This window comes from Indicator indicator, chromosome 8, assembly GCF_027791375.1.
Source record: "Indicator indicator isolate 239-I01 chromosome 8, UM_Iind_1.1, whole genome shotgun sequence".
Lineage (NCBI taxonomy): Eukaryota > Metazoa > Chordata > Aves > Piciformes > Indicatoridae > Indicator > Indicator indicator.
The window spans coordinates 11,188,899-11,202,005 of record NC_072017.1 but is presented as its reverse complement, the minus strand read 5'-3'; the positions used below and the strand labels follow the sequence as shown (position 1 = coordinate 11,202,005).

General features: G+C 41.5%; 1 protein-coding gene across 6 annotated transcripts in view; it reads left to right on the top strand.

The window, feature by feature from the left end:
• MTUS1 (microtubule associated scaffold protein 1) overlaps nucleotides 1–13,107 on the top strand; it is an 88,933-nt gene that overhangs the window by 63,321 nt on the left and 12,505 nt on the right. For 5 of the 6 annotated variants that reach the window (XM_054382885.1, XM_054382888.1, XM_054382886.1 and 2 more), the window contains one exon: nucleotides 9,511–9,577. In XM_054382885.1, the coding sequence (XP_054238860.1) occupies nucleotides 9,511–9,577 (67 nt within the window). Of the gene's footprint in view, nucleotides 1–8,622; nucleotides 8,677–9,510; nucleotides 9,578–13,107 lie in introns of those variants that run through there. The other variant, XM_054382891.1, reaches the window with a different exon arrangement.

Below are 13,107 nucleotides of genomic sequence, written 5' to 3'. Positions count from 1 at the left end.
AGAAAAATATTATGGGTCTAGTTTTATATGTCTGTCCATACCCAAAGTGTTAAGTCTATGCCTCTGTGCAGTGTTTCACTGTTAAAGAGTGGGAGTGAAGACCCACCGATTCTGCAGTGGGAACGTGTGCCCAAGAGGTCTGCAGCTATTCCCTGCAGCCACATGCTGCCTTGAGAAGGAAAATCCCAAAATCTTACTTGTTTTCATGGTGTCCTACAGGTACATCATCAACTGATGAAACTGAGCCTGTGGTGTCTGAAACTCTACTCACGTTCTGGGGCTTCAGAATTCAGAAGTCAGCCCCTTCCCCTGCCTTAGAGCTGCCTTCCCTGCAAGGCTGCATGATCGTTGTAGCTTGAGAGTTTGAACCTCTAACTCATTGCTGTACATAAACTCTTACCTGTTAAGGGGTGGAGGCTGTTTGTTTAAGCAGCGCAGTACTAGCTTGTTTTTAAATCTGGTTTTGACTTTCTAAGGGAGATTTTGCTTGTGAGTGAAAAGGAAATGCATTGTTAGTGTGACTCGAAAAGCCTTGTCACTGTTCAAAGTGTTAATTGATTCCTCTGGTTTTAGTGCATAAATTGACATATTCAGAATGACTCAGGCTGTGTAAAAAAAAAAAAAAAATCACATGGTAAAATGTTTAATTATTGTAAACACCCATTTCTGTTCTTCTAGCTTAGTAAATTAATCTAATTAAGTGTTTTGAGAGCTCTCAACAGATTGCACTGTAGAAAGAAGCTTCACATTTTTATCTGTGCCACAGGGTGCTTCAGAGATGAACAGAAACTAAATTTCACTCTTGTGTTTCTTTTGGTATGGTTATGGGAAGACTGGTGTTTACAGTTTATACTCTACCTGGGAATGAGTGTGGTGACATCTTCCCTCTTCATACAAGGAAATGCCACTTGAGAGGCTATAGAGCCCTGACAATAATACGTGGGAGTAGCACTAATTGTGGATGTGACACAGGAAGCAAACAAAGTAATGTGCTAAAGCTTTACCTAAAGCTTAAACAGGCTTCAGTATTTCTAGGTGGAAGCAGAAATTAACCATTGGTAAATGAGCTGCTACAACTGGCATTTCCTGACATGAGGATGACTGCAAGAGTATCTTAATGAGTTTTTTTTTTTTTTTTTCCCCATCTTGGTATACATAGACATATGTATCAGAAAAATTTGTCCTAGCCTCTTTGGAAGTTCAGCAGAAAATGTTTGTATTTATGAAGTGAAAAATACAAAGCCAGTTTAAGGAGCACATTGCATCTCTAAACCCAAACCCATTTATAGTAAAAGGAAGAACCTTTGAAAAGTCATCTTTTAGCCTATAAATTCAGAATTTATTGGTAGGCCTCTCATTTAGAGCAGCTGTCTAAACCAAATTTATAGTTTTGATTTTCTAGAACCTAATGTCAGGTTTGACTAGCTCTCATTAGGATTTTCATCCAAAGTGTATTTCTGCTCTTTCAATCTGGCTTCCCAAAGTATGGACATGACATTTTGTAAGAGAGAATAGGAATATTTAATTTAGATATTTTTTTTGTTTCTTCATATTAAAAAAAAAAAGGTAAAAAGATAACGTTTCGAACTTGAGGAACTCAAGTATGTTCTGTTCAGTAGAGCATTTGAGAAAACACAATAGCTTCCTCCTGTAAGGCAAATGTAGACTCTGGCAGCTTGCATGTGATAGGTAGCTGTTGGAAAGCAAGTTTCAAATTATTCTCAAGGTCCCTATAACACATGGCTGCTGGTGCACAAGAGTATTTTTGGCAACAGGCTGGAGGTTTGTGAGGTCTAACATCCAGAAAAATATTTTAATCCATTAATTACTGTGAAACTAGGCTGTGGTACAAATAGACACCTCAGTTAAGCAGTTTATTGGGTGCATATGAGTATTTAGAATGAGTTATGTCTGGAGACAGTTGGGAGTCTTGTCCTGTAGCTCGTTAATTCTTTTAATTTAGTTTTTTTCAAGAAGATGCAGCATTAGTGGCAGTAGCAAGCTTGATGGTCTATTACATAGATATGTAGGGAGGGGTTGGTGGAAGAAAGAAAATAGTATCTTTGCTTCTTGTTTCCATCTTGTTTTGTACTGCCTTTTCAGATGAAATTCTAAACAGCCTTAACAAAGTTATGTGAAACAAATGCTGTAATATTGTGCTTCAGCATAGGATCTTGTATCCTAACATTTCAAAGCAGCTTATAAAGATAATTGTAACTTTTATAGATGTGAGAACCTAGCTGTAACAGTGTAGCTTGTTAAAGCCCCATGGTACCTCATGGAGACTTTGCCTCGTGCTCAGATGTGATTGATGAAGACACCCCCAAAAAACCCCACTTTAAATACTGGGAAATGAGTAATCGCTCAAGGTAACTCTTTTTTGAGATCAGAGTTTTTACAAGGAAGAAAGGAGCCATTCTGTGTGGCCAGGGAAAATGTGCATTAGAGTTCAAAACCCCTGTAAAATAGAAAGCAGGTTGTAATAGAGAGGTAAAATTAAATATCCCCCGTTACTACACCAGGGCCTAACTTAGTAAAGTTGTTGCATGAAGATGGACATCACTTCAAAATGGGAAAACAAAGATCCCATGTAAAGCTTGTAAAAGCATAAAAAGCCTGCAAGTGTAAGATCCTTGTTAAATATTGACTCACAGGAATCCTGTTTGGCTGGTTCTGTGCTTTAATGTTTCACACGAAGCATCAGGGAATAACAATCTGATTTTCCATGAATGTACTTAGCGTATGAGAAGTAAAATACTACAAATTACAATGAATCTGCATCAGCTAATCTCCTAAGTGTTGCAGTCTGAGACTTAATTGAATTTTGTTTGAAGTACTAAGTCAAGGTAAAAACTGATTGCTTGTTGCATTTGGTAAGAAGACAATGCATACGCTACTGTATGTGTATGCCAGTAGTAATTTGGAAGTAGCAATTTTGCTGTAGATGTTTTTATTTTTCATTTAATGAGATGATTAATGGCATTTTTACTTTACTGCAGGAATAGCTTGCTCCTCCATTCAAAAAATCTACATGGAGCATGGGGACTAAAGCCTGTTTGCCATGCAAGTTTCACAGGTTGCATTGAGTTGGAAGGGACCCTCAAAGGTCGTCTTGTCCTTGCAGTGAGCAGGGACACCTCCAACTAGATCAGGCTGCCTAAGGTCACATCAACTCTGATCTTGAATGTCTCTAGGGACGGGGCTTCAACCACATCCCTTGGCAACCTCTTCCAGTATTTTACCACTCTCATTGTGAAGAACTTCTTGGCTCATTTCTTTAGCTTGTTTTTTCCTCTGAGTGATGCAAATGAAATGTCATTTTAAGGGTTGTTTGGTTTTTTTAAGCAGGGTAGGGGCCAGGTGGAGTTTATTGACTTTGTTGTGTGGTGTGGGGATTTTCTGTATTTTAAACAACTTCTAAAATTGTTGACTTCTAATTAGAAGATTTATTTAGAGGATTGAGTTTTGCCAGTGCAGAAGGAACAGGAGCTGGTAGAAATATTGTAGTATAAGGACAAAAATAATCAAAGCAAATGTCATACTGCAAAGCGGACATGAATGGCCCTTTTGTTACCACTTCATAATCGCCTTCAGGCCATAGCTGATGACATGTGAGTGACTGGAGTTTATGCAAAGACATGACTCAGTTTCTGTAGTACAGAAAATGATGATGCTCACCTTCTCATGACTAGTGTGGCACAAGGATGTAGTAGACTCCAGTTTCTAACACTTTGTCCATAAGAAGAGTATCTGCTCAGATGAGAAAGATGCATTATGAATTACGAAGTGTGAGCAGCTGAGACTTCACCAGTTTTAATAGTTAAATGCTACTCTAGGCTTCCATTCAAACCATCTCCTGTAAAGTCTAAGCACTCAGAACTGCTTGCAAGTAACCATAATTTATTACTATTTTTTAATATGCTCAGTGTTGCTCTCTGAATTTGACTTTTAGAAGTAAGTGCCTGTGGTTTGAGCAAATGACTTTTCAAAAACCAGGCTTTCCTTTCCCAGAATAAAATTAATTTGACCCTGTGTGTGACAGGAAGCACTTAAACACATTCTGCCTTATGTTCTCTGAACAAATCTGGTCTAATAAAATGCTTTTTAAGAGCAATGTAGGATTTTTTTATATTTGACACTTAATGTTCTCCTTCTGTACATTTTGACTCTTGAAATAACTTGCTTACAATGTGTACTGCTGAAGGTTGATCTAAGAGCTGTTTCCACTTACCAGTTCTGCCTGAGACAGGTACAGTTGCTGCCCTTTGTATGTGACTCAGAGCTGCCTGCCTGCATGCTGTTGAGTGCTTGATACCAGCATCACTTGGGCCTTACTACATCTTCTCTGGTCAGAGAAGATTGTATTGTATCCCAGCCTGAGGGATAGAGGGAAAGGTTCCATTATGGCACAATATGTTTTTGTCATGGGAAAAGTTATGACCTGATTCTCTAAGATATTTCAGGACCTCAGAGTGGGTTGAGTCTGTTCCTTTGCAGCTTTCTAGCACTTTGCAGTTCCCAGTTGCAGCAGTGTATGAGGTTTGTTCTGAACCTGTTTATGTGTAGAAGACAAAAGGCTTCACGTGAGTACAATTGTGCGGAAGACCTGGAAACATTAACATGAGGTTTAAAAAAAAAGGGGTCGAGAGCATTTTGTTAAATGAAGCTTGCTAATAAGTTTGAAATACCACAAAGGTCCTGGAGGAGACGATATATTGCACAGGGTAGACTAGGCAACTTTGATAAGTAGCTTATCACATAGATACTGGTGTGACATAGCTGCTTGAAATTACACACAAACCCTCATATTTAGGCATTCAAATATAAACTTCTCAGTATTGGTTCTTGTGAATTCTTCCTTCTTGAGTACAACTCGAAAAGTGTACATCCTTTGTTTCTAGGAGTGTGTTTAGAGTGTGAATTGTGATGCGTGGATAACAGGTACCAGATGGGTGGTGTTAGCTTATTTGGACAGGCATACTTTTGAAGTCTGGTTTCTGCCATGGTTTGCCTTTTTGCATAGAGCAGCTGTTGAAGGACTTGTGAAGTGCGAATGGGGCTTTTTGGTCAGGCACAGGCTATCTGTGGCTCTTGAAGCCTTGATGTTCAGGCAGAGCATGGATCTCCCATAGCAAGCCTACTTTCCCTACCAGTAGCAGGACTGGGCTGGGAAACCAAAATGGTTAGTCCAATTAGTTCCATGTTCTCTCAAGAAAATAGTTGCCAGTTTGCCATAAAATTGCATGCAAAGGAGCCTGAAGAATACCCACCCATTCCAGCTTGAGAACTGCTCATAACCTGAGCCTTGGAGGTATCTGGTGCCTTTCTCATGAGAAGATTTGGTATAGATACATAGCCAGGAAGGTTGTTTGCTTGCATGCTTGGTTCATTCTTTCTTTGTTCATTCTAGGATGTAGACTTCTGTAGAGCTTCCTGCTTTTAAAGCAGAGCCATGGAAACAGTTTGATGTGGATGTCTTCACTCTAATTTGTATCTAGAATGACCCTGGGCTGGTCTGTTTAAATCTCAGGCTCTCGCAAAAGCAGCTGTTTGCCAGGAAAAATACTCTTAAGCATGTAACTGAGCTGTGTAACTTCCAGTTACACAAACACCAATGACAAATTTGGTCATTTTTTCCATTCTTGACTTGTTCATTTTTGTCATCTCGAAACTGTCATGTTCTCCTGTCCCCTGTCTCGGACCTCTTCTTTTTCCATGCAGTTCTGGTGGAGCATACCTCACCTTCCCAAGTGTCCTTGTTATGCATCCCCCTGAACTCACTTGTCAATGTTTTAAAACATGAAGGATTTATAACTGCCTCAGCTTTCCCAGAACTGGAAATTTTCAAAGTCTCCTCCTTTAGCTGAGAGGAGGGTTTTGTAGCATACAATAGCAGAATTGCACCACCCTGATGTTGCCTGTGGCAAAGCCTCTATCCCCAAACTCTCTTTCCTTTCTCCTACAGCTTCCATGTTTATGGTAGGGAGAATGTTTTGGCTAAACCTCAACTGGATTTCTTGTGCATCTACAATAGGCTTTTTTGAAATAAGAAAAATAAGTATCCAGTCACCCTACATGATCTTGGCATAAACTCATAAATTGTGCCAGAAACATCTTTAAATGAGTGTGAAGACCCTCCTTGAGCCTCTGGTAACTAAGTAAAGGTGATCCTTGTTGCCAGGTTTATCTGGATAAATGAATAATGCCAAAATTGCTCAATCTTATATGCTTCCACTTGAATCTGCTCTTTCAGTTTCTGGCATTGATTATATTTTTAGTAGAATCTTGTAAATCATAAACTAGGAAGTTTTATGATATTCCAGCCCAAAGTACATGCATGCATGTCTTTTGAATACTGAAGATGACCCTTACTTGATTATTCAGGTGGGTTTTGGTATTTTACTACACTTAGATTTCAGATCTTGGAAAGTTCAGTGTTTTCTTTAGAGACTCCCAAACCTGGAGGTTCAGTTTTCTTAGATAAAGGTTGCTAAATTAGCTGCTAGTCAGTCTGACTACTTCATGGGGCTGGTTAACCATATGACCAACTTATTTTGGGTGACAATCTCTTTGGCTAGCTTTTTCTGAACATATTCTTTAACAGGCAGTGATGATATAACTCTGTCTGTATTTCTTGATTTTGAAACTAGGAATGGATAAGATGGAGGTTGAGGTACAAGGTTAAACAGCACCAGTAAAAAACAAAAGGGCAACAAAGCTGAAGAGCAGCAGAAAGCAAGAAACACGAAAAACAAATTTAAAAAATCAGTAGGATGATGTTTTATTTTGGGTTTTTAGTCTCAGCCTCTGTCAGCCCTTTAGTATATTCTGATCTCATGCTCTTTTCTCAGCAAATTGCTGTAACTAAAAACAAATACCAAATGTGCATACTGTAAGGCAGCCCATTTGGAAACACTACCCAAAACCATTAGTGTTTTCAAAGGGTCTGATGTGTGATCCAGCCACTATGCTGAGGGAGAAAAATTTGAGGTGTTTCACTGACAGAGCAGGCTGGAAGAAATCAGATTCACAGATGATTTTATGAGAATTGGAACAAAGAAAGATTACGCAGAGAAAGGAGGAGGGACATTAAAACTAAAATACATCTGCTAATTTAGGAGTGTTTGTACACTAATTTAGTAATGGGCAAGGTTACTTTAAGTGCTTTGGAAAAATTCCATCAGGCGCTCACAGCATGAAAATGAAAGTGCTTTGCTATTATATTCACTTGCAGATCCACTACCTGCTTGTGTCCCAGCGTGCTAAGGTGCAGCTCAAATACCTCACTGCAGCATTCACATTTTCATCATCAGATGCTGTGTCCATAGCAGGAACTGGTGTTTCACAGGAGTGAGATGACTCATCTCTCCTTCCTGAGGAGGGCTAGTCCTTTCAATAACCAAGCTCTGCTCTCCTGAGAATTTACCATGGAGGGCAAGGCATGGTTTTCCATCTTAGCCACTGTCGCTGTAAAAAGCTTCTAAATGTTCAATGTAAAGCTACAACACAGCTACTTAATACCCCTGCCAGTGTGTCAGTGTCCAAATAACTATTAAGACTGCTTAAACTGCAGTGAATAAAAGGGGGTCTTTCCCATACAAGGTAAGAATTACAAATATTTCCAGTAAAGGGCTGGCCCTTTTATCTAACCAGGTTTGTTGGGGTTTTATTCAGATGAAGAATAATTTCCTATAACAGAAGATGAGAGTGCATAGTATAATAATCACTCATTTTGATTAGTCTTGTGTCAGACCTCAGTACATGAGTGGTTTCTGGTTGCTCATTCCCTCTCTTATTTTCCTAAGAATGGTGTATTTTACTGCTTTATTTGTTCTGCAGGCAGGGAGGAGTGGGTATTCCCACCTCTAGGATGTGATGCTCATAACTGGGAGACCTGCAGTGAGACTGGCCAGGGGGACAAATGGGGAACCTGCTGTAACGGTGAGGTTTCCCCTGAGGGAAACTGGCTGCAGGTGTGGCCCTGACAGTGTGTGGTTAGTTGTGTAGTGAGTAATGAAAAGGTCCAAGTGATTTTTGGGCCAGTTTATTATTTGTGAGTTTCCTAGCGTGCCCTAGCTGAAGGAAAAGCATGCAAAGTGAGTTTCAGGCTCCTTGCATGCGCATGGGCTGTGAACACAAGCCTGGGCAGGGACAGCAGCAAGGCTGCTCTGTGTCTCTCCCATTCAGCTCAGGCCTCCCGTGGCTTATTTTTACATCTACACATTCAGTGTGCAAGCAGCGTACAGCAAGCTCAAAACAGCTAAAAATTAGCTCCATTACTGCAGAGAAGGGCAGCGGTCCCTTTGCCACCCTGGCTGCGGTTGGAGCAAGCGGAGATCGATCAGTCTCCTGTCTGGGGCTCGCCTTTCATAAAAGAAGGGCTGTGGCTTTAAGTGCTCGCTGGCTGCCTGTGCCAATTGCAGAAGCTGCAGTATCTGCCGCTGTCGGAGCGATCGGCGCGGAAGTAGGATAACCTGCAGAGGCAAGGTCCAGCTTTCAGCAAGGTCCAGTGCTCAGCACTGCTGCCTGGCCATGGCCAGACCATCCTGGCCGGTGGTTCTGCCACCTGCACGTCGCCTATGAGTGCCGGGGGGCCGAGTGGGGGGCTGCTGGAGCTGGAAGATGGGCTGCTCTAGCAGCAAACTGTGCCTCTATTCTCAGTGTGCTGCAGAAAGGGTAGTGAGTATTTGTTTTGCAGTGCTTTTCCGGTGGCCGGGAGCTGGATGAGAGCTTGGCCCTCAGCAAGGTGGAAGTGCCCTGGCAGTGGGAAGTCAGTCCTCTGCCATGGCCATGGGTGTGAGGTGCCGAGCTGTGGAGCAGCTCTGTGCTGTGGCTGTGGCTCGGCTTCTCCCTGGGGTGCAGATCTGAGGGCAGAGGAGCCTGGCCAGCCACCTTCACCTGGCTGAGGTGCAGCTCCTAGGCAAAGCAGGGAGATGGGTGCTTCTGCTTGTGGTGAGCATGGATTTGTGTGATGTCTTAGTATAAGAGACATCATATTTAAAGTAAGAGCTGTGAGCAGTGGGGAGTGGGTTGCATTCAACTTTGAGCAGAGCTGTGCCTTTCCTCAGTGAAAGGCTAAGCGTTTAGCAAAGTTTTTGGTTTCGTGTTTGAGTAAGCTTAAGATAAATATTAATGCATGTGTCCTTCACATGTTTACTGTACTTTTGTGCCCTTCACAGCTATTGGTTGATTTGTTCTGGAGGCTTATGTTGCTACACCCACCATAAAATATATAATTAATTGCTGCGAAGTAGGATTTTAATTGCAGTGTTATCCTGGAAAAAGCTGTTCTTTGTTTTAAAGTATAACTTCCTTAACAACAGAGAACATCTGTGTATTTTGTAACAACAGAACTGTTATCCTAAATGATTCATATCTTGGCTTCTTCCTCCTCTCTTTGTTTTCCTACAGAACCCCTGTAAGTTAATTATTGGAAAGTGCCCTGCTCAGATCTCTAGTAACCAAATGTTTTGTTTGTATGTGTGTGTGTGTTTGTTTTTATCTCTGCAGAGGGAGGAAGCACTGAAACAGCAGAAAGAGTTATCTCAAGAACTAGTTAACCTTCGAGGAGAACTAGGTAAGAATTTATTTGTGTATTCTTCATAAGAACAGAAATGCAGCAAAACAGATCTGTAGAAAGACAGATGTCCTGGTATTGTAATGGCAGTCATCTAATTCCCTGACTGAATTCTGCTCAGATGCTTTAATCGCTGCATTTCTCTGGAGCCCTGACAGCGTGACCCCAGGTTCACTGAATTCCTGGCACTGATCTGACTGCGCCTAGCGGGGCCTCCTTGCAAAACATGTCTGATGACCAAAGCACTCCCTTGAAAGCGGGGGTATGGCTGACAGTATATATACTTCTGTTTGATCCTCAGTTTACTTGTACAGTGTTTCCTCAAGGTTTGCTGGCAAAGAATGCATAAACTTTTCCATCGTCAATAAAACGCACTGTGCAAAATCAGCGTTTTGCCTTAGTGGCTCGTAGGTGAATGAATGTAGAATTAACAGAAGGAAATGCTGTTGGGCTAATGAGAGAAAAATCTTTGAACTCATCCTAGTGGACAGCTATAATACAAAATTGAGCTATAATGTGCAGGGGTTGGTTTTACAGGCTTTGAAGCTCGATTTAACTCCATTTACTGGTAACCATATAACATATTTGAACTCAAAGTAGAATCATCTTACGGTGTGCAGAAAGTCATTGACTTGAAAATGGTGGGGCTGGAAAGTAAAGCTAGAGTTTTATAAAAGCACAGTTCTGTTATGGTGAAACCCTTTTTAAAAAAAGGGAAGGAAAAGATTTAAAAATAGAAGTAATACATGTGGAGCAGTTTCAGTTACATTACTTACTACTGAAAAGTTGGAAATGTTTATTCTGACATGCTTTGAAAGCTGAGTATTGTTTCAGCCTACACTGAGTGTGAATGTAGGTGTTGTTGCATGCAGATGGTGCATTTAATTTGTGTTTTGTAACACTGATTAATAAGGTGGATGTTCCCCAGCAAATACGCAAGAGTTGGAAGTGTGGTGAGGAAGGAGAGGTTTCCCTGTCCTCCCAGCTGAAGCAACAGGGTGCAGCTTCCCTACTTGACATTTTTACTCTCATCCAGTTTAGAGGGTTATGTTAGAGGGTTAAGCTTTCCAGGAGCTTTATTTGATGGTGCATAAAACTGGAGATGTGTGAATGGGGTGTATCAAGGTTGGACAGGGCCTTGAGCAATCTGATCTAGCAGAAGGTATCCCTGCCTATGGAAGAGGGTTGGAACTAAATGACCTTTAAAGTCCCTTTCAACCCAAACCGTTCTATGATTCTATGAAGTACCTGGATTGCAGTTTTGCAGTTGTTTCAGGCAGGTCTCAGTAGGGGCTGGCTTTGAAAGAGTCTGGATTTCCTCAGTCTTTGGTCCCTCTGTCCTGCCTTGTGCCAGCACTGCTGCCCAGGCAGCCATGCACTGAGCCACAGAGTGAGCTGCCTGGGGATGTAAACCAGCTGAAGGAGCACTAGTGCTCAAGCAAATAAATGGGAAGGAACAGCAGGATGAAGGGTTGTGTCCCCCATCAGCTGCAGCCAGTTAGCCTGAAGTGACAACAAAGAGCCTGGAGACTTTGTCAAAATCAGTCCCTATGAAGTTGTGTTCTAAACATTTATTTTTTAATGTACATCCATATGGCTTTCTGGGCAAACCCATTTGTTTACCTTATCAAGAAAATGACTTTGGAAGGATTGCTGATGGAACAAGAAGTCCTTACTCTTCCATGTGCCTGCATAATTTATTTTCTTTTCCTATGTTGTTTTTCCTTTGTCAACCTGGGTACTGTTTGTTATGTATCAGGAACGGCAGAATTCAGCTTAAATGGGCAGACCAAATGCTAGCCAGCTTCTTTTGCCCATTACCACTTCTTGGGGTGTTTTGGTTATGAGGTTGGTTGGTTTTTCCCAAAGCTTGGTTCCTTCTAAGGGTGCTTCACTCTTAAATGAGCTACCCATAAACTTCCTACCTTCCCACTTTGATTAACAGTCTACTGAGCTGGTCTATGGCATTACCATTGCAAGAATATGCCATTCAGTAGGCTGATACCTAGAAATGCACTCAGATGCACTCAAATGCATCTGAGCTTGATGGATCTGTGATACTTAAATGCACAGAGCTGTCAGCCAGGGATTCTGGCTGGCATGCTGGTGGATAAGGTCCTCAGTTATTCCCCTCACAGAGCTGATCTTACTGGGTCAGCTCCACAGGAGCATTTGAGTGGCAGCCTCAGGTTCACTTCCCTTTGTAAGGTTTCCAGACCATGGTTTCATTGGAGCATTTATCTTCATGCAGCTCCTTTGTCTCAACCACGTCACATGTCTGGTCTGTCTGTACTTCTCTCTGCAGCACATAAAGGGAGTGAATTTAATCAGAGAAATGAAAAACTGTACAGGTCTTGAATTCCATCTGGCTTTAAAAAAGATGTTTCAGAAATAAAATTAAGAAAAATAAATAAGCCAGCCAGAGCTCACTTGTTGACAAGGTGTGATAAAAGCATTCTTGTTACAGTAGCTTTAATCTTTTTAAATAGGCACCTGCTAATCAGCTTTCTACTGCCAGTGTTAAATGGATATAGCTGAACTTAAGGTTCCCATAGGCTGTTTTGACATAAGTACCACGATTTTTGATTCACAGTATTATCTAGGCTCAGACTGGCTTAGGTGGTTAAGTATAGTTTGAGTCTTGCTTTGGCCATGTGTACATTTTATGTTGAGCTCCAGCTGCTGTGCTTGAAGTGCCTGTTAGTTTGCTGTTTGGGAGCAGGCAGTCTAGGAGGAGGAACCAGGTGTGCCCATTTCAGTGTATCCCGCACCCTTCTTGTTGCCATGGTTGACAGTAAGGTGAAATCTCCTGCAGCTTGCACCCTGCCCAGTTTGGATTCCTCTGTTTCTTGCTTTGAAGTATAATTGTATGTGCTCCCAAGCTTCTTGATTCTCCTGGCAAAATCAAACTGGCTTCCTGTCAAGCTGTCTGTTGGGCAGTTACTGTGTGTGAGCCTTTCTACCAAAATACCTTTTTGTTTAATGATTTAAATATGTATTAGGATCCCAGAACCTGCCTTTGACAGCAACCACATGGCTGTGCAGAACGTGAGGTGGGTTACTGGACAGTTTTCTGCTCTCAATAGCTGGAAATGCGTGCAGCGATTAGCAGTGATAATATGCTTGGGAATGAGCTTTGCCAAAGGACTTCAAATTCATCAACACTCAGGTTTTCAACTTGAGTTTCCTTAAAATCTCTAGCCACAAAGACTTTGTGGTTTGAATGTAAATAACTTAGTTATGGGAGCCTGGAGCAGGTACAAATGTCCTATTTATCAACCTGTTTCCCTTATGAAGATGCAAACTAGCATAGGTTATTTCTGGTTACTTGTTTAATTACGTAAGTAGGAATTGCAAGGGCTGCATGTTTCTTCAGAGGTACGAAACTACTCCTCTAAATTAATTGTGCAGCCAATTGTTTCGAAGCCTCTTTGCAACTCTGCTGGATGTGCTCCAGCTCAGTCCTGCTACAAAACAGCAGGTGCAAGGCTGGCTCAGCCCGTGCTGGCCTTGGCCATTTGAAGATTTTC